Source organism: Leptonychotes weddellii, chromosome 12, assembly GCF_054177405.1.
Source record: "Leptonychotes weddellii isolate Sample4059 chromosome 12, ASM5417740v2, whole genome shotgun sequence".
In the NCBI taxonomy this organism is placed as follows: Eukaryota; Metazoa; Chordata; class Mammalia; order Carnivora; family Phocidae; genus Leptonychotes; species Leptonychotes weddellii.
The window spans coordinates 15,520,318-15,548,252 of NC_138380.1; the positions used below are offsets into that span (position 1 = coordinate 15,520,318).

A 27,935-nucleotide genomic window follows, 5' to 3' on the forward strand; every position below is an offset into this window, starting at 1 on the left:
GTGTCATCTCCCACCAAAGAGAAATTGGAGTCAAAGTACGCACCCTCTTTGTGCCTCTACTCGTTTGTCTCCAAGAACATGATGGCCCTGGTCTCTTCAGATGACCCCTCAGATGGGAGTGGGGTTCGCCTCATAGCAGGGCGCCCGCTGCTTGGCTGTGGGTCTGGATAACCCAATGCCTGCCCACTGTAATGACCTGGAAGCTGTAAAAAGTCCCATTGCCTACATCCACCCCAGGGAGAGGCCCATGAATTGGCCTGGGAGCTGGCCTTGGGCATTCGGGATTTTCCAAGCTCCCAGGTGATCCGGATGTCCGGTCAAGGGTGACAACCGCTGGGTTACCCTAAGAGTGGCCACATGGCCGGGGCAGCTCCTTCTCCACAACGTCAGGTCAAGCACCCTCTGATTCTCAACCTTGGCTGCCATTAGAAGCTGCCATAAGAAGCCTAGGAAGCTTTGAAAAAAACTCTTCCTGTCCCATGTGCACCCCACTCAGTTAAATCAGCTGGGACCCATGCATCAGCCCCTTGGGTCAAGGTTGCAAATCAGTGGAGCAGGGGATGCCTCCCTCCACCTGAGACTGTAGGCAGAGGCAATGAGTGAACAGAGGCCAAGGCCTTCTCAAGCCCTAAAATCTATGATTCTGTGGGAAGTTGGCACTTTCCTGGCAAAGAAAACAAATTTTGCTAAACTGCTGGGCTAGGAACTATTGCTCAGCAATTTATAGGCTCCTTCCCCCGAAATGCTCTGGGAAAGGAGAGTTGGTCACTCTGCCCGTCAAGGCTTCCTTCAGTGCAGGGATTTGGTCAGCCTGCCAGGCTCTGCTGGGGTAGAGAAACACGAAACCATATATATCCCAGCCCGGGAGGAACCTGTGGTATAGATAATAAATGAGTTACAGAGTAAACAGTATTATAGCAATACAACATCCAGCCAGCTTTTTCCAGGAAGTAGGAGATGCCCACCAGTGGGCTTTTCAGGAAATGTCCTTTACACTGAAGATGTCTCACTTGTATCACTTCCGATTGAAAACCTTCTACAATGCTTAGGCAGCGCCCTGCCTTCTTTAACCAGAGTACACTGGACATCACTAGACTCTTTCTTGGTGGTTCCAAGGGCACCATTATCAAGAAGAACTGTCGTGTATGGTTGTACAACTTGTGGTTCGCACAACTTCAGGGGGCGCTACTTACCTCCAAGTCTCTTGGATTTTTACAGTTCGTTGCCCAGGCTTCTGGCAGATCACATTCAAGTGTCTTGAAGAAGATGCATCTTTTTTTATCAGCCGGCAGCAGGGGGACCAATCCCTTCTGCACAGTGCCCTGGTACAAGGTGGGGCTGGGCTGAACGGGGCCAACACGGTCCTGGAGAACGGCAATTTGTCCTGGTTACTCCCATACTCTAATAGTTGGTCTCCTCCTTCACCTTCCTCTGTCAGTTCCCAATTCTGCTACGCCCTCTACCTCTAGCAGCTCATCCATCTTCCTCCAGCTACAACTTCTAAATGCAGTCCCCAAGGAATAACACTGACAAGTCATTGACTTCATACCAAATGCATCTCTAAGTCAGCCAGCCCTTGGGGGAAGCGCTGACCTTGGCTCACCACACCCCTGGGGCCAAGCGTCAGGGTCTCGTGGCAGCTCCTTTCCCGCACTTTGTCACCGGTATTCAGATTCTTGGCGGCTGTTTATCTCAGATGGCCGGGGACTAGCCAGAAGTCTGATCCTCTCATTAAAAGGGTTGTCAATAGATATAAACCAGCCCTTCCTATTGATAAAGGGAGCAGTATTATTAGAGAACTCATCTGTTGAATTGGGGCAGGGGGAGGGCTGTCAGTTTGCTCATTTCTGTTTTATTTTGTTTTATGTAAATTCTCTAGGATATACATACCCCTAGACATACATATTTTTCAAAACTTTCTGGGATGATTCTGATGAGCAGCCAGGTTTGAAGTCGCTGGTCTGAAATAGTAATGTCTGACATGCCTGGGAGCTCTCGGGGACAAACCAGAGTCATCTGTCACCTCTCGCCGCTTCACGTCTACCGCCACCTGGAGTCAGTCACTCTCTGGACTGGCTGGCCGGCCTCCAGGCCATGTGCACAGCGCAGCCCCTCCAGCTAACTCTGGTTTCTTGCAGCCGTGCTGTTTCCTGCTGCCCATCGGCCAAAGAGATCCTCATCAATGCCCTTGAACCCCGTCCTGCAGAACTCCCTGGAGGAAGTCGAACTGCTCTATGAGGTAGGCAGAAGGGAAAGTGGTCAATTCAAGGCCTTCTCTATGTTTTTTGGAGAAGGGACCTAAGCGCCAGAGGGACTGGTCTAGACTACTTGGCGGATTCATCCCGTCCCGCCCACCCCAGAGCCGGGGCTTCCTCGTATCTCCTCCCCTCTCCCACACGCCATGACACGGAAGGATGGCATCGGGAGTTCAGTCGAGGCAAAATCAGAGATTTCCGTTTGGCCCCAAGGTGCCACGGCCAGCACCCGAGCAGCAGAGTCGGGCAACATTCCCAAGCAGAGGTTTTTTTGTTGTTGTTGATTTTGTTTTTTTTAAAGATTTTATTTATTTATTTGACAGAGAGAGAGTTAGCGAGAGCAAGAACACAAGCAGGGGGAGTAGGAGAGGGAGAAGCAGGCTTCCCGCCGAGCAGGGAGCCCGATGATGCGGGGCTCGATCCCAGGACCCCGGGATCATGACCTGAGCCGAAGGCAGACGCTTAACGACTGAGCCACCCAGGCGCCCCCCCAAGCAGAGGTTTTGAGGCAGGACTGGTCAGGAGTGCTCGGGCAATGCCACGCCAGGTGTCTGAGCTGAGCCGTGTCTCAGGAACTGCATGCTGGGACAGCTCCGTTTCTGACGGGCTGGGGCCACCCCGAAGCTCTCTTCCTCTGCCCCTCTCACCTGGGCCCCTAAGACCCCACTCATCCTCAAACCACAGGTAGATTCCCCAAGGCTGCTTGGACTGGTTCAGTGATAGAATTCCCAGTTCAAGATCTGAGCTGTCGTTCTGCTTCTGCCCCCACCAGCTGGGTGACCTCGGGTCAGCTGCCATTGCTCTCTGGGCCTGAATCTCCTCCACTGTTAAATGAGGAACTACGATGATCTCCAAAATTCCCCTCCTGCCTTGATATCCTCTCACATCCTCCACGTCCCAGAACTGTCTGGCTAAGAGACAGCCTTGTGCAGCCAAGCAGTTGAGCTGGGGGAAGGGGAAGGGATTTCAAATCCCGCCATGGGGGCAAACTTTGCCAAGTCTTGAACTTGGGAGTCACATGAACAGATCTGTTCTAGAAAGACAGCAGACAGTAGCATGGAGGATGGATTAGAGCCAGGAGGGAGTCAGAGACAGAGAGGAAAGTTAGAATTCGGAGTCCAAGAAGTATTTATTATGTTGCTGGGATGAGCCTGGCACAGAGCAGGGGATGCACATGGCAGACTCCACGCTACTCTTAAAGAACAGGTGAGAAATGAGGACAAATCTCTGTATCCCACTTAATTCCTGGCACAATTCTCTGCATCCTTCGAATTCAGCTTCTGATCTTAAATTACCCAAAATAGTCAGTTCGTGCTCTAGAAGATCTTCGGTGGGTGGGTGGGTGGGAGGGAGATCAGGAACTAGTGTGCTGGTCCAGGCCACTAGTAACAGTAAGCAGTCCCTGAAATAGTGGCTTTGTACCAGGCACCGTATTTGTCTTACTTCTCACAATATCCCAGTGAAGTATTGTTGTCACTAATCATCTCACAGAGGAGGAAAATGAGGCTCAGAGAAGTTAAGTAACTCACCCAGGGTTACACAGCTAGTGGGAAAGTCAGAATTGGAGACGCAGCTGCCTCCCTAGATGAACATATGTGATAATGAACACAGTAATGTCCTCAGTGATGCCCAAATGCTTCATGTCTTTCCACGTCCCGTGTCTCTCTCCAGTTCCTGCTAGCTGAACTTGACATCAGCCCTGACCTGCAGATCTCCATCAAGGACGAGGAGCTCGCCTCTTTGAGGAAGGCCTCTGACTTCCACATCATCTGCAATCACGTGATCCCCAAGAGCATCCCGGACATCCGCCGGCTGAGCATCAGCCTCTCCAGCCACCCTGGCGTCCTCAAGAAAGAGGACTTTGAAAGGACAGCGCTGACCCTGGCCTACACGGCCTACCGCACAGCCCTGTCCCAAGGGCATCAGAAGGACATCTGGGCCCAGTCCCTCCGTAGCCTCTTCCAGGCCCTGCGGCATGACTTGATGCGGTCCTCAGGCCCCAGAGCATCTCCCTGAGAGACTGGCCCGCACCAGGACCACAGAGCAGGGACCGACACACACAGTAATCCAAATACTCTTCATTCTCTACTCCATTTACAGAGCCCAGCAACAAAGCACATGCCACCAACTCAGAGTAGCAGAGGTAACATAAGGACGCCGTCATGTTCTTTGCCCCTTATAGATTCCTGACAAGCACATCTGATTCATGTCACAGTGTGACCTGGGCTGGAAGAAAGGGCTAGAGTGATAATTTCGAGATGCCTCCAAAGGCCCAATGATTTGCCTGGCGACATGTAGAAGTCTCAACCATGCTCCAACACCAAGTGACTGCCCCCAACACCCAAGGGCGAGCACAGAGCTAGAGCAGACAACACAGAGGTTTGGGCGTGGTGGGAAGACGGGGGACAGACCTCAGGCTGTGAGGTTGATTGAACATCTTTCCAAAGGTTCTATAAGTAAGAGACTAAAAAAAAAAAAAAAAAAAAAAACCCAACCTAGAGCTATAGCCAAATAAATACATGGTTATCAAAGATATACTTCTCACCTTTTCCAAAAGTCACCAAGAAGGATCAGTCAGAAAATCAGTAATTTTATGACCTATAGGTCTTGATTCTTCTTCTCTGAAAGCTGATCTAATACAGAGGAGAAACATGAAGGGGGCCCACAGAAAGGCTGCAACAGTCATGCCTTGTCTTCCAAACAGAGAAAGCAAGCTAATGCAGAGAGGGTCACCCTCATCACCCTAATGAAGACGTGGCACCAATGGCCATGTCTAGCTAAATGCTTAAAATCATTTAGCATCATCAGAAAATGAGGTGCTCCAAATAAAAATGATTTTTCGGATGACAGGATTTCCCCTTTCAAATGCCAAAACTTTCCTTTGAGCAATATTGACCTGGTATCTTTTTAAAGCCTACATATGAAACACCTTAGGCTCTTATTTAATATCTTTGAAACACCCTGATGAAGGAGTTGGATAAAATAACCTTTAACATTGCTTTAACTGCTTCTGAAATGCCCGTGGTCATTGAGCTAAGTGCGAGCTATTACAGAGAGGACAGCAGGACCTAAGGGAACTGCTGGACTGTTTGCCCTGATCCTGGAAGGCCCCAGGCTCTTCTAATTCTGCATGTGCTCTGAGCTCTTCTGCCGCCTTCTTCACTGTGAGGCTTTGAGATGCACTTTTCTTTCTTGCCGACAGAACCCGCCCTTTGCATTGTGTTCTTTTGTAGCTGCTATCGCCTGAAGAACAAGATGGCTAGGCTTGTTATAATTCTTGGTTAAGTATGAGTTAGCAGATGAAGATCTCTGCTAGCAGGAAAGCCCTGGGCTCTAGGACAGACTTCCCACCAGCTCAGAGATCTTTCTGGCTCTCCTGGGTTGACAGCCGGGTTTTGGAGGCTACCGTTGCAAGAGGTCTAATCGTTGAATGAGTGAGACCTTATCGGGCTAAATTCAATACTGAAATGGGTATTTAACAGTTGTCATTTGATGCTGCCTGAAGCTGCTCTGGACTTCTTAAAAACTCTGAATAAGTGATTTCCGAGCCGCACAAGCTGCATGATCACCTTGGAGAAATAGTAGGATGGAGGAAGAAGGTATTCATCATCAGAGAAGCATACAGCTTGGCATCCTCATGCAGTTGGGTTCAGAAGATTAGTAACTGTCAGTCTCTCTGGTTCTCATTCCCTGGTTATACTTCTCTCTTACCTCCCTCAAATGCAGTCTCTGATATTTGCTTTTTGTTCAGTTTTTCTCTTTCTAATATTACGTATTCTCTTTGACATGGTTACTAAGCTGGTCTCTTTATTTCAGTTGGTGTCTCTTCTGCTCTAGCTTTGGGCCCAGTTCTGATTATCTTTGTGTCCACTTCTTAGAGGCGTCTCCCAGTCTCTTTGGGCTGACTTTTGCTCACTTGAACTCTGCCTGCCTGCATTCTGATACTCACTGTCCTTCCGCCCCCTTCGGGTATCACTGTCTGACTCAAACAAAGGTCAATGTACAGGGTCCGGGATTTCCCAAAAGGCAGATTAGCCTCATGGTCTGCCTCCGCTATTTGTACTTTCCCTGGATGTGGGGTGGGGAGGAGGTGAGCAGAGGTCTCAACCCTTCGACATTGGGCAATAGCCCAGCCTCAGAGTCTTGCATCCCACCCCAGGGCTCCACCCCCCCTTAGGTTGGATCTGAGTGCTTTCTTCCAGTCACTGGGTGGAAAGACCACCCTGTAGGCCCTCCCTGTCTTCCATGTTATGATATACATGCCTGCTCCCAGGAGTAGGAGATCCATGAATGGGAGGATGGTTCCCAGGACCAGTGATAAAATGGTAGTTCATTCACCCTGCAGCAAAAAATTAAAGGCACCTGTGTAGTCATAAATCAGGGCCCATATTTTTGTGGCAGTCAATGACTAAAAAAAATAGAAACAAGAAGGGCATGACCTTTTTAAAGACAAATGACAATTCCCTTTTTACTAACTAGATGACACTAGTAATGACTATTTTAGGCTGAATACAAATTGACTATTTACCCACAAGAACAGTTTATAATAGTAACTTCATTTACATGCAAAGTCAAATATAACACTCACCACCACTACCCCAAGATCCGACCCTTTGCTCAATGAACAGTAAAGTAGTAGACTGGACAGAAACGGACTGTCCCATTTTGCCTCATTAATACCACACTGTAATACCACGATCACAACCAGGTTACATTTTGTCATATGTACACATAGAATAATCTAGGGCATGGTGTCTGTCGTGGAAATTTGCCTGTAACTTATGGAATTTGCCTGTAACTAATTCTGCCATTTCTATACTGCTGGGGACTTTTAGGATCTAAAAATTCTGGAAGCGTCTTCTAGAGTTGGCACCCTCATGGCTACTTCTGGTGTCACTCAAGAGACATTGAAAAACATCTATGTGCTGAAACTTCCATTGCTCTGTCATCTCACCTTGAATCTAAAAAAGAATCGCCTCAGTGATAAATCAGTCAGAGGTATTTCCACAGGTGAACGCTTGTCACATGTCTTTACATGGCGCCCCTTAGTTGCCTAACCCATTTTAACATCTTACATTTTTTTTATTGTAAAAAACACAACGTGAAATTTACCATCTGAATGTCTAAGTGCGCAGTACAATAGTGTTAGCTCTATGCATATTGTGGTATGACAGATCTCTAGAACTTTTCATCTTGCAAAATTGATACCTCTGGAACAACTCCCCTCCCCCACCCCCACAGCGCCTGGCACCTGCCTTTCTACTTTCTGTTACTAAGAGTTTGACTACTTTAGATACCTCATCTAAGTGGAACCTGCCTTCTATTTCTCAAGCATAGTATTCTGGAAAATGTTTCCTTCATCTGAAAAAACGGATAGAGTCACAAAGAAGAACTACTGTCTTAATTGTGTCGCTCACCTTACCTAACTTTATTTAACAATTATTCACTTATGGTGTAATAAAAATGTCCTGATCGAGTTTACTAGGCTCCATGGAATCTTTGTTATGTCAGATTATGTCACCAAGGAATTTGAAGTGGTCTAGGGGTTGAATGGTGGATATTGAGTTCCGCAGCTGTTTATTATTTTCCAGCCTCTTTAATATTTGCCACCCAAACATCACACCTGTGGTCTTGTTCATTCTGAGTTTCAAAATCAGCACAGGAAGGAGGCCCGAATGTAGCAAACATGGCAGCCAGTCTTTCACATGCATTTAAAGAGATGGGTCATAGGGCGCCTGGGTGGCTCAGTTGGTTAAGCGACTGCCTTCGGCTCAGGTCATGATCCTGGAGTCCCTAGATCGAATCCCGCATCGGGCTCCCTGCTCGCCAGGGAGTCTGCTTCTCCCTCTGACCCTCCCCCCTCTCATGTGCTCTCTCTCTCTCATTCTCTCTCTCTCAAATAAATAAATAAAATCTTTTTAAAAAAATAAATAAAAAAAATAAAGAGATGGGTCATCATAGCCTATCCTACAATGGCAAGATAACCTGGAAGGGAACCTGGACTGTCCATAATTGCCCCTGCCTTGGAAGTCAAGAAGAACTGGTTTTCTGGAGTCACTTCTCCAGTCTCTTTGCGTTTAGCCTGGGGACCATTTCCAACTGCAGACCTTGGAATGCCATTCTTGCATTCTGTGAATTCAAGAAAAACATGGGTAACCTTATCCACATGTCCCTTCTGAGAAAAGAGGCTAACAGCTTCTCCCGATCTCTAAGCAGCAGAAATTGCAGAGTGCAACAGCTGCTAAGGCCCTGACCCTGAACTTGTCAACTTCTTCCCTGCCCTCCCATCTCCTTCCTCCTTGCATACCGGCCAAAGGAAGCTTTCTGCTTCTTTTTTGGTAAAGAGCCTCGGAGAGGAGCATTTGAGCACCTACTCCAGTTGAGAAAGACCACTGACATCTGGGCTCCAAGGGCCTTTGAAATGAGACCGGCATCTAGACTTTTCCAGAGAGGTAGTAGCTACCCTTCCCATTCTCCCTAAAAAAGGTCTGTGGTCTTTCTTATAGGCTAACACCTTCTGCTGACCCAGATGCTTTGTATTCACTCAGATGCTGAAGCAAATGATCTTTGTCATCAGGAAAGTCCGAAGGGCTTAATATTGTACACTCTGGGGGCAAATTTCTCCAGAATTATTATTTCATTTTCTCCCTGCCACCAAACACATCTTCCTAAGGACAAGGTTCATAAGTGCTCTCCCAGGGAAAGCTCTGCGTAAGTGGGATCATGTTTACCATGATGATCATCACTCCAGCCCCTAGGATGTTTGAGAAACAAAAATAAGCTTTGCAAGTTGCCTAGGTTCTGCAGACTCAGCAGGCCCCTGCTGGGACCAATCCAGGGCTGCCTCTGGAAGAGATACTGCCTTGATCTTTCCAACGTACTGATTGGCTTTGAGGCATGGGCGGGACCAGGGCCACTGCTTGGGTCCGGCTCCCCATAGGTGAAGGAAAGTTAAGGTGGGCTTCCAGCAAGACTTTTGTCCGGTGACAGCAAGGAAAGTCTTGGGGATTTTTTTTTTTTTTTTTTTCCTGCTTTGGAGGCCCAGGTTCAAGGCAAATTATAAGTGGGAAACCAACTTGAAGGAAAGAAATTTGAACCGAGTTCAGGTGCCAGGTCCTGGGAGAGAAGACCAGCCCTGTTTGAAGTCTGCATCCGCCGCTGACCAACTTGGGGACCTGGGTTAAGGGAAGGGGGTCCAGCAAGCACAGGCGGAAGAGAAACGGGTACCGCCCCAGACAGGCCATCAGAGGGAGCAAAAATGATGGAGGGCACCAGCCCATGCACTTGGTGTTTTTAACTGGGTAAAGCCTTTCTATGATTTCTTCAAGGCGAACCAGCAGCAGCAGAGGTGTGCCTTTGATTGGCTGGGGGGGCTTTCTGCGGAGCCCTAGAATGAAGTTTCTCTGCTACTAATCAAGCAAAGAGGCAACCCACTATGCCTGGGCTCAGCCTCCTCTCCCGCTCCCTTTCTGCTGGGCGTAAAACGATGCTCCCCAATCCCACCTAAACCAGGAGGCAAGGAGCCCAGGCTTTTTGTGCACACGGGACCTGTCACTGCCCGCCTTTTCTGCCCCCAAGACAAGGGAGGACTCTTGGAAGCCGACAAGGGTTTCAGAAGTCTTTCTGGCCCGAGCCGAGTGTGGTGAGGAGCGAAGGCCCCTGGCGGCCGGCGGGAGGCGGGAGGGGGGCGCCGAGGGCCACCATGGGCCTGCTCAAGGGCCTCCTCGGGGCGAGAAACCTGCTGCTCGTCATCTTCGTGCCGCTCCTGCTGCTGCCCCTGCCCGTGCTCCACCCCAGCAGCGTGAGTACCGCGCGTCCCCTCGGGTCCCTACGGGCCGGCGGTCGGGGGTGCGAGGGCAGGTAGGGCAGCGGGGGCAGGGGGGCCGAGGGATGGGGTGCTTCACTCCCGGGCTCAAGGCATGGACAGCGCTTTCTGGGGGAGGCTCGAATGCTTTCTTCCCCTGGCGCTGCCACTTTCGTCCCTCCGCCCCCTCCCCGGGGCCCCGACCAACTGCGTGGCCCCCAGACAGTGGTGAGGTTGGCGGGGCGGCTGAATCGGCTGAGGGGTGCTACCCAGTCATCTGGCCACCGGAACGGCGCGGGGGCCACGCGCTGTGCCCCCGAGGAGAGGGACACGCTGCTGGGCCGGCATTTGTCCTGGGCTCAACTGGGTCACCATGTGACCGGCTCTCTGTGAGAGAGCTGGAGAGCAGGGAGGCTTCCCACTAAGGACACCGGGGGTTGGGAGGGATGCGGGAGGGAGGGGATTACCCTGCAGGACTGGGGGGTCGCGGGCAGGGGCGTGGGGGTCAGGAGTTCCACGGGGGCTCCTCTGCACCCACCAGGGTCTGTGATCCTGATAACCACGCTTTGAAATGCAATCGCTGAAGTCCCTCTGAACTTGACGTTGAAAGCAGAGCTTGGCATCTTGCCCCAGTCCCATGCATATGGCCCTTTGATCATTTGTATCCTCTGTGTTTTCTTCTCTGTGCTCTTGACGGAGACTTTCAACCACGGGATAAAAAAGAAATAAGAGCCCCCAACTCTAGACCATGACCCAATTTTTGACCGGTTTGCACAAGCAGAGATGCCAAAGCTTTGGCTCTGCCTTCTGCCGGCTTCTCAGACCTTCAGGGCCTCCCTTCCCTTCCTGTCTCCCTCCCCCTCCCCTCCTCCTCCTCCTCCCCCTCCTCCCCCTCCCCCTCTCCTCTTCTCCCCCTCTCCTCTTCCTCCCCCTCCTCCCCTCCTCCTCTTCCCCCTCTTCCCCTCCTCCTCCTCCCCCTCCTCTCAGAGGCTTTACCCCTTGTCCTGCAGGCACTACCCTTGAGACTTCAGGAAAAATAAGCTAAGAGAGGTTAATCATGTTTACGGGAGGGGAAGAGATTTTCCAGGCAGCTCTCCGAGTAACTTGGTAACCAACATTGAGTTATAAAGTTAAATAGAGGGGATTAGAATGGCTCGTCTTAAAAAACAAACTGGCTTAAATCTTTACTAGAATAAATACCCCAGAGTGATTAACAGCAGGCTGGGATTAGCTGACGGTGATTGTTGCTGACAGTTTTCCTGGGCTCACGCTAGTCAGTTCTCTGCCCTGTCCAAATGGGCTGTTTGTTTTTTCTTTCTTTCTTTTTTCAAAGTTTGTTGTTGTTGTTTTTCCTCAATGTCTGATGCACTTAAGGGACTGTTCACCAAAGACACAGGGCCCTCCTCTTCGTGGCGGTATCCGGCACCTCCGTGTCCCCCCAAGTCAGCCCCATCTTTGGGGACCATGACTCTAGGGTGTGGTGTTGCCTACTTTTCATTCGGGGGCCCTGGCTTTGAGCTTCTCAGTCACCAATGACTAGTAAGAAGGATCCAGAAGAAGAAAAAAATAAAATAACAAGTTATTGAAGTAGGCAAAATAATCTATAAATTCAACGGAAGACAGGTGTTACTTAAAAAAGGAAGAGAAAAAAATCTTAAAAAAAAAAAAAAGAGGAGAGAAAAGGAAGGCCAGGTGAGCCTCTGCTCTGTTTGGGTCTGTAAATAATCTTTGGAGAGATTTTTACAGCTGGACTTACTGAGACCAAGGGACACTGCCCTTTCTTGGCCTAGCTCCTTCTGTCAGACTCAGTTTCAACTTTGAAGGGGGTTTCTCAACAGCCACACCAGTGACATTTGGGGCCAGATAATTCTTTGCTGCGGGGAGGGCTGTCCTGTGCATGGTAGGATGTTTAGCAGCATCCCTAGTCTTCACCCATTAGATGCCCGTAGCACACAGTGCCGCCCCCACCCCACTATGACAGCCCAAAATCCTTCCAGATACTACCCAATATCCCCTGGGCTGGTGGGGGGGGTGCAAAATCGCCCCCTTTAAGAACAAGTGCCTTTTGAGAAAGTAGACCTCCCACTACGTCAGAGCTTCCCAGTAGGCTCACATTGGTGGACACTGTGAGTCCCACAGCCTCGGGGACAGCTAGATGGAGCCCGGCATGACCAGTGCCCTCAGAGCTGGACGCAGGTGGCTTGCCACTTACCCAGGGTGCCCTACAAAGATGATTTCTCGGGGCGCCTGGGTGGCTCAGTCATTAAGCGGCTGCCTTCGGCTCAGGTCATGATCCCAGGGTCCTGGGATCGAGTCCCGCATCGGGCTCTCTGCTCCGCGGGGAGCCTGCTTCTCCCTCTCCCACTCCCCCTGCTTGTGTTCCCTCTCTCGCTGTGTCTCTCTCTGTCAAATAAATAAATAAAATTAAAAAAAAAAAAAAGATTTCTCTGTGGGTCACCATGTCAACGACAGCTCTGCCCTTCTTCTACGATGACATAAAATCACCTTGAGGTCACCAGCGCCCACAGTAAGCACAAACCAACACAGAGAACACCTCTCACGCATTCTTACTCCCGCGCATCAGACTTTTAGATTCTGATATTTAATCCCTAAGATTCCTAAACGGACCTGGTTGCTCCGGGCTGGAGCTGAGGGAAGGGCACCTGGCCGGGAGTTCTGGGCCTGCCATTCTGACGGTTCTTCGAAGACATAAGCCATAGCTACATTCTAGGAAGGATTAGAATGACCTTCCCCTTTTCCCTGCCAGGGACCCAGACTTGGTCTCCCATGTTACAGAAGAGAAGGGTGCAAGAGGGGCTTGTCCATAACTGAGCCCTGCCTCAGTGTCCCTGGCAGGACAAAGGTTATTTCAGAAAGGCCTCACAGTCATTTATGACAGCAAATAAACAGACCTCAAGCCCCTTCTAGTGAAGTTCGAATGGAACATCATTGAGGTGATCGGACAGCACGGGAAAGGAACAGATTTTACACATCAGTTGGTAGCAGAGTCAGGAAATATCCTATATGGGGAATGCCACTTTGGAGCTCCCTCCTTTATTTGTAAACAGAAGCCAAAAAGAACTGAAAATACTATCCTTTAAAGGCACTGCCTGAATACTCATCGGCCCCTACACACCTGCTGACTAGTGGCAGTGATAAGGAGTCAAGAGTTTCCAGAATATTCTCTCCAATAGGTAGAGAAGAGAAACCCGATAGCCAGCAGAGGAACCCAATTCAGTTCAACCAATGTTAACTGCCAGACACTGACCAGATGTGGGACCCCAGGATTCCTGTGATCAACCCTCACAAAGATTTTTGAGGATTATCTAAATAAAAGCTTATCCATTGAATTTTGAGAAGGTTCAGAAGGAGCAAAAGGAAGTTTATGTAAATTCCATGCATGAACTGGGTGAGAAATATGGAAAGGGCCTCTGGAGGTGGTCTCTTGGCCATTCTTATGCTCTAAGGAAAGTCCAGGTAAAAATGATGATGGTGGTTTATCCTGTTCTTAATGCTGCATGAAGGTGGCTTGCTGACTTCCTCCCAGCCAACCTATTCTAATTCATAACAATAGTTACAGTCAAAAAGTGTACCTTGGCTTACCCAAATCCTCCTAATTCAAACTAAGATGGTGCCTGGGAGAAAGTTTTTTCTCCATCTTTCTCTCTCTCATTCTTTCTCTTGGTCTGTCGCCCCTTCCCCTCTCCCTTAACTTGTGGCCCCGTCCCCCCATCTTAATTTGTGGCCCTGTAATGACAAGAAAGACTAAAGCTTCTCAGGAAGGAATAAGGGCTCTCAGGGAGGGACAGGGCCCTCCTTTATCTTCAGCTGGAGGTAAGACCTGCCATTCTGTTTCCCAGGGAAGAGATAGGAATAAGTGAGTTCAAGGGGGCTCAAGGCTTTGAACTTCTTTAAGTCGTTTTATTTCTGCAACGAAGGGGGTTATTTCTCTAAATTGCATTATTTTCCAAGAGAGCCTTTTTTCTCCCCCCTACTGATTCTGTTGTCTTATCAGCAACTTCCAAAAGTGTTAACTTCTCTCTCATCTTTTGGCCCCAGAGGAAATCTCAGTGGGAGCTAGAGTCAACAATCGTTGGGCCCTGTTCCCATTTCTCAAACCCCAAGGCAATAATCCATGCATATCAGGAGGGAGCAAGGTCCCATCCAGCCGGGCTGGGTTAATCACTCCTGACGCCCCTCACTGATCATGGCGACCTTTTGTAACTTTTGTGCAAGAGTTTGAGTACGCCTGTTCTCAACCCAAGGGAGAGATAAACAGAACAAGATTTGTCAGGCTCCTTGATCACCAGCCAGCCTCAGGGCAGGTCAGACCTGAGCCCAGATGGTTTAGAACTATGTATAAATTGAGGAAACCAGAGCCAGCTTGGACCTTCTCTACAGTGGCCCTCCAAGTCCATTGTTAAGGTCCTTGGACAGCGACCCCTCCCGAGAGTAAGCCAGTGAACTTTCTCCACACCATTGATCCAGCGTGACTCCGAGCAACCAGCATTACTAGAGGCTGAGGTTAAGGAGGGCTGCTTGTTGATAACAGTGTCGTGCTTTTTTATTCTGTGCACCCCAAGGTTGTACAGCCAGCAAAGTGAGGGCGTTGGGGAAAACTCCAGGCCTTCCCTTGCAAGTAGATAGCACTTTTTATTCTCTTTATCAGAGGGATGTTTCCATGTGCATCAGGCAGGGGGAGTGAAGTCCCAGAGCAGCGAGAACCAGACACTGGTAAGGACAGGGGTTCTCAACCAGGGACAAAGTTCCCCCCAAGGGACATTTAGCAAAGGCTAAAGACATTTGTGGTTGTCACAATTGGGAGGTGCTATGACATCTAGTGGGTAGAGGCCAGGGATGCTGCTAAACCTCCTAATGCACAGGACAGCCCCCCACAGCATGGAATTATCCAGCCCCAAAATGGGCCAGTCTCAGAGCCCACACGTGAATCGGTTACACAAACAGATCCCAACTTGCAACTACCCCAGGAATACCTAGTGTCCAATCAACTCGACGCCAAACTATCCTGCCGCCATGTTAAAGCTGGGAACTCCAGCTTTAGAGGCTGTGATCTTGGGTCTGAACACTGAGTTCATTTCAGTCCCCATCCTGCACAGTTTCAAGCGCCACCTAAGCCTGGTGGCTACGTGGCTGCAGACCATGTGCCACAGGCCGGTCCACCCAAGAAGCAGACATTACTGCACACACCCAAGTATGGGCCCGGCCAGGCATCCACCACGTTCCCCTGCCAAGGCCAGCTTTGCACCTCCCAGGGCTGTGTCCTGGGGCCCGTGTTTGAGTCTGGGTGCCTGCTGCCTCCACCCCGGGTCTCACTGGGATTCTCCACAGCAGCGGCTGTCCCTGAGACTAACCGCCCACTTTCCGCCCCTTGCAGGAGGCTGCGTGTGCTTACGTGTTGATCGTGACCGCTGTGTACTGGGTGTCTGAGGCCGTGCCTCTCGGAGCTGCAGCCCTGGTGCCTGCCTTCCTGTACCCGTTCTTCGGAGTGCTCCGATCCAGCGAGGTTAGACCATTTGTGGCCCAGCTCCCTGCTCAGGTCCCTCCTGGGCCAGTGAAGGGGGCTCAAGGTGAAGGGAGAGCCCCAAAGCACTTGAGGAAGGGGCTTTCTTCACCCTCTGGAACAACCTCTTAGCACTAAGCCTTTGCACCTGCTATTCCAGACCCTGAGTTCCTCTCCCATGACCCTCATCTCCCTCAAACTGCCTCTTTCAGGAAGCCTTACTTGACTGATCACATCCAATTGCTCCTTCAGCCCGAAACCCTCTAGGAACTGGTTGATTGGCACCTATAAGCAACCTGCTGTTGACCTTTCTCAGTCTTTTGTATATCCACTTAAACTATAAGGCAGGAATCAAAGGTAGGAATCGGGTTTCCCAGGTCTTTGGAATCTCATTATAAACCTGAGTCCGTGTATAGTAGGTGCTCAATAAATGTGTGTTGACAGAGAGACTCATCATGTTTTCCTGAATCCTGACAATGTTTTCATCCGCTACGCCTAAAAAAAAAAAAAAATTCTATTCCTTCTTCCCCAACTCAAGATTACTGCATATTCTTTCCTTGACCTCTGTCTACCCAGATCTTGCCCTCTCTGTCCACTCTCTCTCTCTCTATGGCATCCTTAAAAGCTCAACCAGAAATTGTCAATTATCAAGCCCAGGCTGTGGTCAGATTTCAGGGCAAACACTTAAACCAGCCACAAACGGGAAAGAAGAAAAACACAACCAGAACCCAGAAGCAAGATGAAAGGTGGTCCTCATTCATTAACACCTGGTTCTATTTAGACTGTTATAGCACTTGGTCTCTGCTTAGAGTTTCTGATAAAGATCGAATGGTAGAGATTAAGGACAGAGGCACACAAGAAAGACGAAAGGGAACTGATGTTTGCAGGCCTACTAGGAATCAGGCACTGTACTGGAAGTACTCTATCAGTTATGTAATACTCCTGAGATCTCCACAAGGTGGGTGTTGATATTTCCACTCTATAGATGAGCAAAGAGGCTCAGAGAGTTAAGAAACTGGCTCAAAATCACAAGGTAGGAAGTAGCAGAACTGGATTCAAACTCCTATCTATTAGATTTCAAAGTCTATATTCTTGCCTTCTATTCTACCAGATGGACTCAACTAGCCAGTTTGTTTGTTTGTTTGTGTTTGGGACATTTGGGTTTTTGGTTTTCGTTGGGTTTTTTGTTGCTGTTGTTTTATTCTGTATTGTTTTTGTTTTGGGATGGGAGGGTGGGTGGCAATGAGTAGCTGTAGTAGCCTTAGTTGTTCCATAAAGGATGGGATCCCCCAAACCATCAGCAGTGCTTTTATTCTTGGAGATGGGTACAACACCAATATCCTGGAGACCCTCATAAAAGCTAGCCTGTGACCTGCATCACCAGGCAGTTGCTCCAAAGTGTCCCCTTCTTTTGTGGAAACAAGAGTAGGTAGTTTGGTCTGTGTGCCTGCCTAAAAGAACCAGCAACCTTAAACACGACTTTTCTTAAGAAAAGTATTTAAACTTATTCTGCACATTTCTATTTTTATTTTTTTAAAGACTTTATTTATTTGACAGAGAGAGAGAGAGAGAGAGGGAACACAAGCAGGGGGAGTGGGGGAGGGAGAAGCAGGCTTCCCGCAGAGCAGAGAGCTCAATGCAGGGCTCGATCCCAGGACCCTGGGACCATGACCTGAGCCGAAAGCAGGAGCTTAGTGACTGAGCCGCCCAGGCGCCTCTGCACGTTTCTCTTTAAAAGTGAGAAACCAGAAGCCCATGAGTCAGGGGGTGAAAATAGAGGGCAGAGAAAAAAAAAATGACATTATAGAAAGAATTGAATCTTAACTAACATTTAACGTGAGCTAACTATTAATTAAAAGATTTCTATCTTTGTGTTTCACTTTGGGGCAGCCCCAAAGCCGACAGTACGGCTTAGCCTTGAAGGAGATGATGTCCCTACTTCTCCAAGGGCTGCCTGCAGCAGGAATCCCCCAGAGGGGTGGCCCAATCAGCGCCTCTGCATGGTAGAGATGTTGCTAGGCAACCATTCATCCAAGGGCCCGCCCCTCTGCACAGCCAGGCAGGCCAGACCTAGAAGGCATCTACTGAGTCAGTGGTTTGTGGGGGTAACATGACTTTGTGAGGGGAACAGGAAGACTGTCCGGTGAAGGATTAGGCATTGTTTTGCTGGGGCTGGAGATGGAAAGCACTGGAAGAGCCAGAGGGCACGTCTTATCATTTGAAGTGAAAACTCCTGCGCCATCTGCCTGATAAAGTAGCAGTGCCTGGCAATGATATTTAACAGCTGGGCTATAGGAAGCAGCTTCAGCCAAAGATAGTCTGTTGAGTGGCTTTTTAAACTCAGAGTAGAGGAAAATGCCGATAAGTAGAGGACATGGCTTATGCCCCTTTGTGAGCCACTCAACTTTGCAGATGGAGACCTAGTCCACCACCACTAGCCACACCCCTCCACCAGCATGTGCCCGGGCTCCCCAAGAAAAGGCGGGCTGGGGGTCTGCAGAAGCCCCCTTTGCAGACAAATCATCTACTTGTCACTCCCCAAACCCACCTTGTGCTTGCCTAGCGTTCCCTTGACTCGAAGTTCTCTCCAATTCCCTCCACCTTTAAAATCCTGTCCAGGGGCACCTGGGTGGCTCAGGCCATTGAGCGGCTGCTTTCGGCTCAGGTCATGATCCTGGGGTCTTGGGATTGAGCCCCACATCCGGCTCCCTGCTCAGCGGAGAGCCTGTTTCTCCCTCTCCATCTGCCTGTCACTCTGCCTACTTGTGCTCTCTCTCTGTCTCTCTCTCTGTCAAATAAATAAATAAAATCTTTAAAAAAATAAAATAAAATAAAATAAAATCCTGTCCAATTACCCTCTGCAGTGAAGCCTTTCCAAAGACCTTAGCTAAAAGTGTTGCTCCCTTCCCTTGGAACCGATCTGATGTCTTTAGCCTTTCAGTGGTACATCAGATATACCTGATAGTAACTTTCTGTGGACATGTCCTCTCTCCACAAAGATTCGCAGCCCCTAGGATTTGCGGTGTCTACGGCCTGCATCCTTGTGCTGGCCCTCAGTGAAGGCTTTTTGGTTGCAGGGTTTCCGGACGGTGTGCAATAGTGTGCTCTGCACCTGAAGGAAGGCATGTGGGTAGGATCGGTGTGACTCTGGAACCGTGGCCTCTGTCCCTTGTGTTACTCATTCAACATTCAGAAAAATATTTCCTGAGTTCTGTATCTACCATGGACCACCTGGGACATTACAGGGACCCTGAAGGCGACAAAAATGAAACACGTAATTTCTGCCCTCTTGAGACTCACAATAATGCTTCTCAGTTTCCCACTGCTGGCTTGGACGTATGCATACAAATGGTTCATTTTTATGGTGATGACTTGATGGTCAGCAGGTGTTAAGAGTTTGTTGTGTGCAAAGCTTAGACTTCCTCTCTCTGTCTTGCTGAAAAGAGATACAAAATGATAGACTCCTGACCTTGAGAAGTATCTATTCTAAAAGAGAGAAGGCACAAACCAAATGGGAAAACACAGAAGAGCCATGCGGTAATGCCTCATTTTCTGGCACTGCGGAGGATTCACCCAATTCCCCAAGAGGGATGTTCTAGATAAATGAAATTTACCCCACCAGGTGCCCAAATTTTATGTTGACCACTTTTTGATTGACGTCTTTCTAGAAGGCTTTATAATTTCCCCAGCCTTTTAAATGGAATTTGTTGAATACAAATTAACTTTTTCTTTGGAGCCTTCACAATTTCCAGGGGAAAAAAATTCTCAATCAAAGGAGCCAATGTGGGCTGGATGATAGCACAGTTGAGTAACTTGAGTGCTGGCCCAACAGCTGAACCTAAAGAATCTTGAGGAACATATTGGCAGTGGACTAGAGAGAGAGCCCAAGTGAAAATCTAAAAGACACATTATCAGATCTGCAGATGACTCAGAGCTAGATGGGCCAACTAATGAATGATGACAGAAACAATGCTGATAGGATGACACAAAAGCTTGGGACTGACAAAATGATGTTTTATAGGGATAAATGTTAACAGTGTGTGTGGAAAAGACCTTGGCTTTTAGTTGAGTACATATGCAGCATGAATCATCTATCAGCCCATTATGGCTGCCAAAATTTGGAGCATTTACCATATGCCAGGCACCATGGGAGGTCCTTTACATGCTCCACATCACTTAATCCTCTGTAAAGTGGTGTTTAGTTCTGTTTTTATGGAGGAGTTCAGAAATGGAAGTTCAGAGAGGTTAAGGAACTTACTATGGAGTGGAGCCAGGACTTGAACCCAGGAGTGTGTGCCCCCATTAACCATTGGCCAATATGTACTGAAGTCTGCTGAGTTACTAAATGTATGTGCCCAGAGCATTAAATTCTAGATCAGGGGCTCATACAGTGGGGGGTAGCCAAGATGTCCAAAATCTAGAATGTGAGTCATATGGGGAAGGAAGAGAAGACTCAAGAGGGACATGATTTTTGGCTTCTGCAGCTCCACACACGAGGCTCAGGGGATCAAACCAGAACCAGAGTCCAAGCACCATAAGAGAGACCCGCTCCATGTGAGGGAAGATGCTGGAATGGGCAGCCACATGGGGTCTGGGTATTCCTGTTCGTGGGAATGCAAGCCAGGCAACCATGTCAGGGATGTTAGAGGTAGATTTCATGCCTTGGGAGAGGGGATGGACTCAAAGGGCCCTTTGACTTTGGGATTCTATGACCTTCTTGTTGGCATCCTGCCACGTCTTCCCTCTGCTGGTATACAGAGCTCAGGCCTGGATTTTAGGTTTGTTCTTTATTTTACCTCCATTGTGACTCTCACAACTATCATTGTATCTGCCTCGGGAATGGTCTATGCCCTTCTAAGGCACCGCCATAGCCAGGGACAATCATGTTAGCTAAGATTTACTGTTTCTAGGAGGGTGGGAGCGAGAGTGTTCTCTGGGGCAGTAAAAGGCATGGTTTGAATGCTGGGGCTTGAGAACAGTCTCCAGGGTGTCCAGGGTCAGGAACTACTTCCAATAGAGGTGACATCTGCTTTTCTATCTCTCCCCTGCCCAACACACACTCACACACACACTCGCACACTCAAACTCACCCCCTCTGCTGTCCCCACGGCCCTGCACTGCAGGCCCCTGGCAAGTCTCCTTGGCATTCTAGCTCCCGCCAGGACAGGACACGCTCCTGCGATAACAAAATGGCCTCTGCAGCCCCATGACACCAGGGTTCAATGTCATGAATCTGCTTCCCTGTTGGTTTCTGATTTTCTGACCTGCCAGATTCCCGAATATCACCGAGACCGTGACTTTCTCTGTTTGTTTGAACCTGGGCGCACTTCATATACTCCTCTCTGCTCTGCCTTTCTAGGCTCTGCCCTCCACGGAGGCTGATCCCCCCCGCCATACAGGCCTGCGGGGAGGTAGGCTGAGCCTCGGGGCCCAGCCACCTGCCTGAACCCAAGCAGCTCATCACCCACAGCCATCCAGACGCAGCTCAGAGCTGAGCTCCAGACCCAGGCTGTGAGTGGGGCCTGGACCAGGAACCTACAGATATTGCAGCCTCTTGAGGCCAAGTTACTGGGGGGGGAAGAGCTACTCCCTACATATGAGCCAGCCCCTTTGCCTCTGGACTCAGAAGTCAGCCCCCTGCCTTAGTTTCCTCCACTGAGGGCAGTTCTTCAGGTCCCAGAGAAGAAACTGGGGGTGCTTTATGAGTCAGCATCTCCGGGAGCTAAGCCAACTTCCGGGCCAGGTCAGCACTCATCTGAGTCTCTCTGCTTTAGACTTCTCTGTGGTAGGGTTTGCAAAGAATGTTTTATAGCAACAAAACCTTTTCTTTAAACCACATCTTGGGAGGCTCAATACATAAAACAGACGGAAGAAGAGGTCCTACCCAGATTGGGCGTGGAGGCCCAGAGCCCCCGGCTGCTTGGGCCCTTCCTGCAGGCCTCCTGAAATTTCAGAGGCACTGAGTGTGGTTTGCAAACGTCTGGCCTTGGGGGGAGTAATTAGGTGATGAGGAGGGTGTTGGAGCCCGCAGAGACTTATCCAGCAGGAACGGCATTCCTTTCCCCGGGAAAAGGCGCGGAGTCAGCCGCACTGGATTTGGCTGCCTTGCTGGGACACTGGCTGGAATGCAGTAGCCTGGACTCCAGCCCTGCCTGCGGGCCTAGCTCCGTGCTGAGGTTGGGGGCTGCCCAGGGTGGCTCCCCCTGGGGTCTAGAGGACTTCCCTGCAAAATTGTCCAGATGCCCAGAAGAGCCTCAAACGAAGTCCATTGCCAGAGGCCACCACTGGTCTCCTGACGGCTTGCCACGTTCCCACCATTTCTAGAGGTGCCCACAGCTGACCTGCAGAGCACTGACTGTCTGCGTTTCTGGGGTCCCCCCACCCCCCGCGAGCCACCAGATGTCCGCCTCAGGACATGGTCAGATCCACCACACCTCCTGCGGTCTCTGGCTGCTGTCGCCAGGAGCGGGTAGAGTGGCAGCGTGGAAAGGGTCAGGATCCAAGCTGGGAGTAGGGTAGACCTGAGTTTGAATCCAGTCCTGTCACTAACCGGTCTCGAGCAAGTTGCATAATCTCTGCAAACTGCCCTTTGCTCGCCTGAAAAAGGATCTAGAAATAGCGACCTCACGGGGAGCTGAGGATTTTCCACTAATGGTGAGTGTGCAAGCCCGTACCACGTACCACGGCGTCAGCGACAGGGAGGATGGGTTGGCCCATGGGCCTCCTCCACTGGAATGGCCCCAGGGAAGCCGACTCACATTCCTCCTGAGAAGAGCACTTAGCCGAGCCTGCTGTCCAGAGTTCCCTTTTCCAACGTCTAGGAATAGAGCCACAACCTTTATAAAAAATTGTTTTAGGGGCACCTGGGTGGCTCAGTCGTTGGGCGTCTGCCTTCGGCTCAGGTCATGATCCCAGGGTCCTGGGGTTGAGCCCCGCATCGGGCTCCCTGCTCTGCGGGAGGCCTGCTTCTCCCTCTCCCACTCCCCCTGCTTGTGTTCCTGCTCTCGCTGTCTCTCTGTCAAATAAATACATAAAATCTTTTAAAAAAAAATTTGTTTTAAACATTTAAAACCTAACCTATCTAGAGATCAATCAATAACTCCGCCTTCAAAGAAAGTAATGTTTTAAAAGCTCATCACTAATGGATGTCGCCTGCAATTCACTAACGATGAGCTAGTTACTGAAGGACCACATCCGCCGGCCCTTCTGTCCTTGGGCCTCTCCATCCAGCCTGACTCAGAAAGCTCTTTCGGTGTGCTTACACTTCGCTAAGAAAACTTGGAGGAATCTTTGGTGTTCAGGCCCCACCTTGCTCCTTCTTATTTCATTTCTTTCTCTTCTTCCCTCCTTCAGTCATGCTGACCTCCCTGGCATCACTCTCAATCTCATCTTGAAGCTTTTTATCCTTTTTTACTTCTTTAATAATATGCACATTTATTGAGCACTCCCTGTATGCCAGGCACTGTTCTAAGACTCTACCTGCGTTATCTTACTCGAGGCCACGCCGTGACGGATTAAATGAGCTGTGTATCATGACTCTCGCCACTGAAAACATTGAAATGACGGGGCCACGGGGGTTCCGTGGCTTGCCCAAGAGGCTCCAGCTCATCTGCGGGGAAGCAACCCTTCAAACCCAGCTGATCTGAACTCCAGAGCTCATGCTATTGCTCTTCTCTGCCCTGCCTTTCCACGTGGCCTCCTTGAACATATCTCTTCTAAAACACTGTCCCGGAACACCTCTGCTCTCCAAGCTCAGGGCTCTGGAAAACGGAGAAAACCACAGAGCAGAAAAGCAGAAAAGGCAAACATCACAGACACCGTGGACTCTACTCATGGGAGGAGCGCTCGTTTGGAGATCCTACTCCTCTTGGCAAATAATTCTAACAAGCTTTGTTATCTAGTTTCCCAACTCAGACAATATTAGTCTCAGAAATTAGGTAGTGGGGAAAGGGATGCCCACAGCACGCAGGAGGAAGCAACGCATGTTAGAAAACAATGAAAATAACCCTCAAGAATCCTGGAACCCCGGTGTTCCCTGAGGGGTTCTGAATAACCAAGGTTTGATTGTAAAAACAAACAAACAAACGAAAACGCAGTGGGCTGGACAACTAACAAACACCACCATCGGATAGAATTTTAATTTATAAAAGTGGAAAGGCAGCTTTGTGGCTGGTCCCGCTCTGTGTGCAGATGGCCACAGAGCAGGTCGGCCTTTGTGTGGACCACTGAGTGATAGGAAGAGCTGCCAAAATTCCTGGTCGTCCACCCGGTGGGCCCTGCTAGCTGATTTGCATCTGTCATTTACTCTTGACAACAGCTTTACAAAAGGTAGGGACTCACATACTCTTTTTTTTTTTTAATTTAGATGCCTAAATGAAGCCCAGAGAGGTTGAGTAACTTGCCCAGGGTCACACAGCTGAGTCCCGGCAGACTCCGGAGCCCTCACTCTTCCCCACTTGGCTGTGCTGCCTCTTAATCACAAACTACAGCCAGGCTGCCTGGCCCAAGCGCAGGACACCGCTTACAAGGGGGCAGGGAGGCCACGCGAATAGACCTAAGCCCACCCAACACCAAGTATGAAAACAGCCCAGAGCCAGTCTCCCGCTAAAGTCGGGCTTGAGGCTTCCAATCGGCCAGTGTCAGGCCTGTGATTATGACTGAAGACAGAAATGTGTGCCTCCCCATGCTGTCACCGAGACCAAGAAGACTCCCCTAGAGCTGAATTAGACGCATGGCTTCCAGTTGGCCCACCCTGAGTGATATGCGCAGTAGCTTTGGATTCAGGTGCACCCGGATTGATAGTCCGCCCCCGCCCGTCGCGCTATGACCTTAAAGACTTCCTTAACCCCCCTGAGTCCGTTTCCTCACCTGCAAAGTGAGGGGCTAACAGTACCTGCCTCCTAGACTGTTGATGAGAAAGTGAACGCGAAATGCAAAACTCCCGTGGTGAAGAGGGCCCTCTCTGCAGGTGGGTTCCTTTCTCCTTGCCTTTGAAAAGAATCCCGAGGGGCGCCTGGGTGGCTCAGTTGGTTAGGCGACTGCCTTCGGCTCAGGTCATGATCCTGGAGTCCCGGGATCGAGTCCCGCATCGGGCTCTCTGCTCGGCAGGGGGTCTGCTTCTCCCTCTGACCCTCCTCCCTCTCGTGCTCTCTCTCATTCTCTCTCTCGCAAAAAAAGAAAAGAAAGGAATCCCGAGAAAGCAGCCCCACCTGCCCTCCAGGCTCTGGGCTCTTAAAAGGCCATCACAAACTGGCATTCCGATATGTGCCAAAGAGGCAGAAAATGAAAATGTTTGCAGCCGGTCCCCGGGAAAGTAACCACGATAGAACTGACCTTTTTAAAGGCTTTGCAGGGGCCTCGAGTCAGGGGGCCAGTGGCGGGACGGGTACTGCGTCTCATGACTTCTGTCGGTTTCCCTTCTCGGTAGACGGAGGAAAAGAAAACACCGATTCCGCCACAGAGCTCCTCCTAGACTTCTGGGAAGGTTAGGGTGCAGTGAGACAGGTCCTGCACTACCAGCCCTGCGCCCCCTCCCCCCCACCCAGCCATAGCCCTCAGGTATCCCCGCGGTGCCCCCACCTCCCACTAGGGGGCAGCATCTTCACCCATGCGCACCGGGCCCAGAGGCCTACCCGCCCCTCCCAGAGGGGACTCTGCCCTAGAGTCACCAGCCCAGCAGAGCAGGGAGCCTTCTCTACCCTCAGGAAGCATTAGTGACAGTGCCAACTGACGACTGGGTTTGGGGACAAGAACTAGATTAAGCAGAAGCAGGGGGCTCCTCCAGGAAGTGGTCACAGAGAGGGCAGGTGACCCTTCTCTTGCTACGCAAACCTCATCAACCAAACACAAGGACATCTCTGTGGGACGAAAGAGAGAAGAGAGAAATGGAGCACGCTGCTTTATTTTGGCTTTTTCGTTGTCAAAGTGTTAGCAGTGTTTAAAAATCACATAATACTGAAAAACTCATAATGCAAAACCAGCAGCTGCCTTCAGCACCCCTCCCCCTCTGCGCCCCCACCAAGTCCCCCCTCCGCCCCATCCCCATCCAGGGTCAATAACTTTCATCTTTGTTAACTGATTCTACTGGAATTAAGCACCATATAGTATTCTTTTTTTTTTTAAGATTTTATTTATTTATTTGAGAGAGAGAGAATGAGAGAGAGCACATGAGAGGGGGGAGGGTCAGAGGGAGAAGCAGACTCCCTGCCGAGCAGGGAGCCCGATGCAGCTCGATCCAGGGACTCCAGGATCATGACCTGAGCCGAAGGCAGTCGCTTAACCAACTGAGCCACCCAGGCGCCCATGGTATTTTTATTTGATATTTGTTTTAAGATTTTTTTTTTTAAGATTTTATTTATTTATTTGACAGAGAGACACAGTCAGAGAGGGAACATAAGCAGGGGGAGTGGGGGAGGGAGAAGCAGGCTCCCCACCGAGTAGGGAGCCCGGTGTGGGACTCAATCCCAGGACCCTGGGACCATGACCTGAGCCGAAGGCAGACACTTAACAACTGAGCCACCCAGCTGCCCCTAAGATTTTATTTTTAATCTTTATACCCAATGTGGGGCCGAGACTCACAACCCCAAGATCAAGAGTTGCATGCTCTACCTACTGAGCCAGCCAGGTGCCCCTCTTATTTGATATTCTTATATTAATTCTTGAGTCATCACTTGTAGACATTATCAGTTGATTTCCAATGACAGCAGATGAGGATTTTGTCCTCTTAAACCCACCCCCTTTTCCTGCCTCCAGTCCTCCCAGTATTACAGGTACACCACGGTTTTGGTTAATTCAATAATCAAAGTTTAACAGTATGATTATGTAAATTTTGTTTCTTTCCAACACCACATATTTTACTGTATTTACGTTTCCTGCAGTTTTCATTTTTCCTGCAATTTTCATTTTTCCTGCAATGAGAAATGTTCTTGTTTTCCCACTTTAAAGAGGGTTTCTCAATTAGAAATTAAACTTCTCTGTATCTCTTCCTCTCAATTTCTGTCATGGTTCCCTTGTTGGGAACAATTCTGTATGTGATAAATATTTACTGAGTATCTACTTTTGCATCTTGGTGCTAGGGGTTAAGAGATTTACAAAGAAACATGATCCTTGGCCTTTTTGCAGCCTGAAATTCAGTCAAGAGATGAGAGAGGTACACAGAAAAAGACAGACAGCATGAAGCGAAAATTCAAGCATCGTCCTGCCTGCTCTGCGATGGGTGGAATTAATGGTGTCCACACTCCATTCTGGAGTCAGAGGCCAGAGTCACAGGGAAAGTTTTCTTCTCTCACAAGGAAGGCCTGAACTGGGCTTTGAAATCCGATTGTAAACAGAGAAGAGAACGTTCCAAGTGAGGAAATCAGTGAAGGGTTGACCTGTGGACCATAGACACATGAAGCATCTTAACAGGCCCCAGTCTTAATTTCCTCGTCATTAAGGGGCAGGGAGAAGTTAATTACTAGTATTTGGTTGTGGAGGAGAAAAACCCCTCTTCTTAGGAAACGGACACTGAAGTATTTAGGGGAAAAGGCTAACACGTACGTGTCTTACCCTCAAATGGCTCAGGGGAAAAAAAATGTAGACAACGTATGGGCATTCCTTATGTAATTATCACTTTGGAACTCTTTGCAACTTTGGAATTATTTGGAGTTTTTTAAATTTTTAAAAATTTTTAAAGATTTAAGGCAAGCTATAAAGATACCCTGGAGAACTCTAACCTGAGGAAATAATCACATTTATATAAGGTGAATGATTTAAGCAGATTCTTTGTTCCATTTGTAGTTTTAAAAAAAAGGAATTAACCTAAATATGCAATAAAAGGAAAATGGCCAAATTCTGTGGCACATTATGCTTCTATTAACATGATTTTTTTCCAACAAATTTAAGTCAAATAAGAAAATGATCGGGGTATGATGTAAGTGGGGAGGGGAGCAGAATATAAAACAGCATAGTATGTAAATCCAATTATGTATCTATATAGACATAAATTGGAAATATATCGAAGTAATAACAGTAGCAGGATTAAGGGTAATTTCACCTTAAATTTTTCTGTATCTTGACGTTTTCCATAATGAGCATGCATTAATTTTCTAATTTTAAAAATTAACATAATTTTCTAAAAAGCTAAAAAAGAAAAAATGAGATTTGGGGATAAGCCCAGAGTTATTTTATGCTTTTTTAAAAAAATTTATTCATTTGAGAGAGAGAGCCCAAGCTGGGGGGAGAGGCAGAGGGAGAGGGAGAAGCAGACTACCCCACTGAGCAGGGAGCCTGCCACCCAGGCCGATCCCAGGACCCTGAGATCATGACCTGAGCCGAAGGCAGAGGCTTAACCAACTAAGCCACCCAGGCGCCCCCA

General features: G+C 49.1%; 2 protein-coding genes across 3 annotated transcripts in view; both read left to right on the forward strand.

Moving 5' to 3' along the window:
* The window catches only part of FAM180A (family with sequence similarity 180 member A), a 13,299-nt gene extending 5,563 nt beyond the window's left edge, over nt 1-7,736 (forward strand). For both annotated transcript variants that reach the window (XM_081800032.1, XM_081800033.1), the window contains exons 2-3: nt 2,139-2,239; nt 3,927-7,736. In XM_081800032.1, the coding sequence (XP_081656158.1) occupies nt 2,139-2,239; nt 3,927-4,271 (446 nt within the window). In that variant the 3' untranslated portion in view covers nt 4,272-7,736. The remainder of the gene's footprint in view (nt 1-2,138; nt 2,240-3,926) is intronic.
* A 1,452-nt stretch (nt 7,737-9,188) lies between these two features.
* Nucleotides 9,189-27,935, forward strand: part of SLC13A4 (solute carrier family 13 member 4) — a 42,645-nt gene continuing 23,898 nt past the window's right edge. Inside the window, exons 1-2 of the mRNA XM_081800907.1 lie at nt 9,189-10,056; nt 15,455-15,583. Of these exons, the coding sequence (XP_081657033.1) occupies nt 9,958-10,056; nt 15,455-15,583 (228 nt within the window). The 5' untranslated portion in view covers nt 9,189-9,957. The remainder of the gene's footprint in view (nt 10,057-15,454; nt 15,584-27,935) is intronic.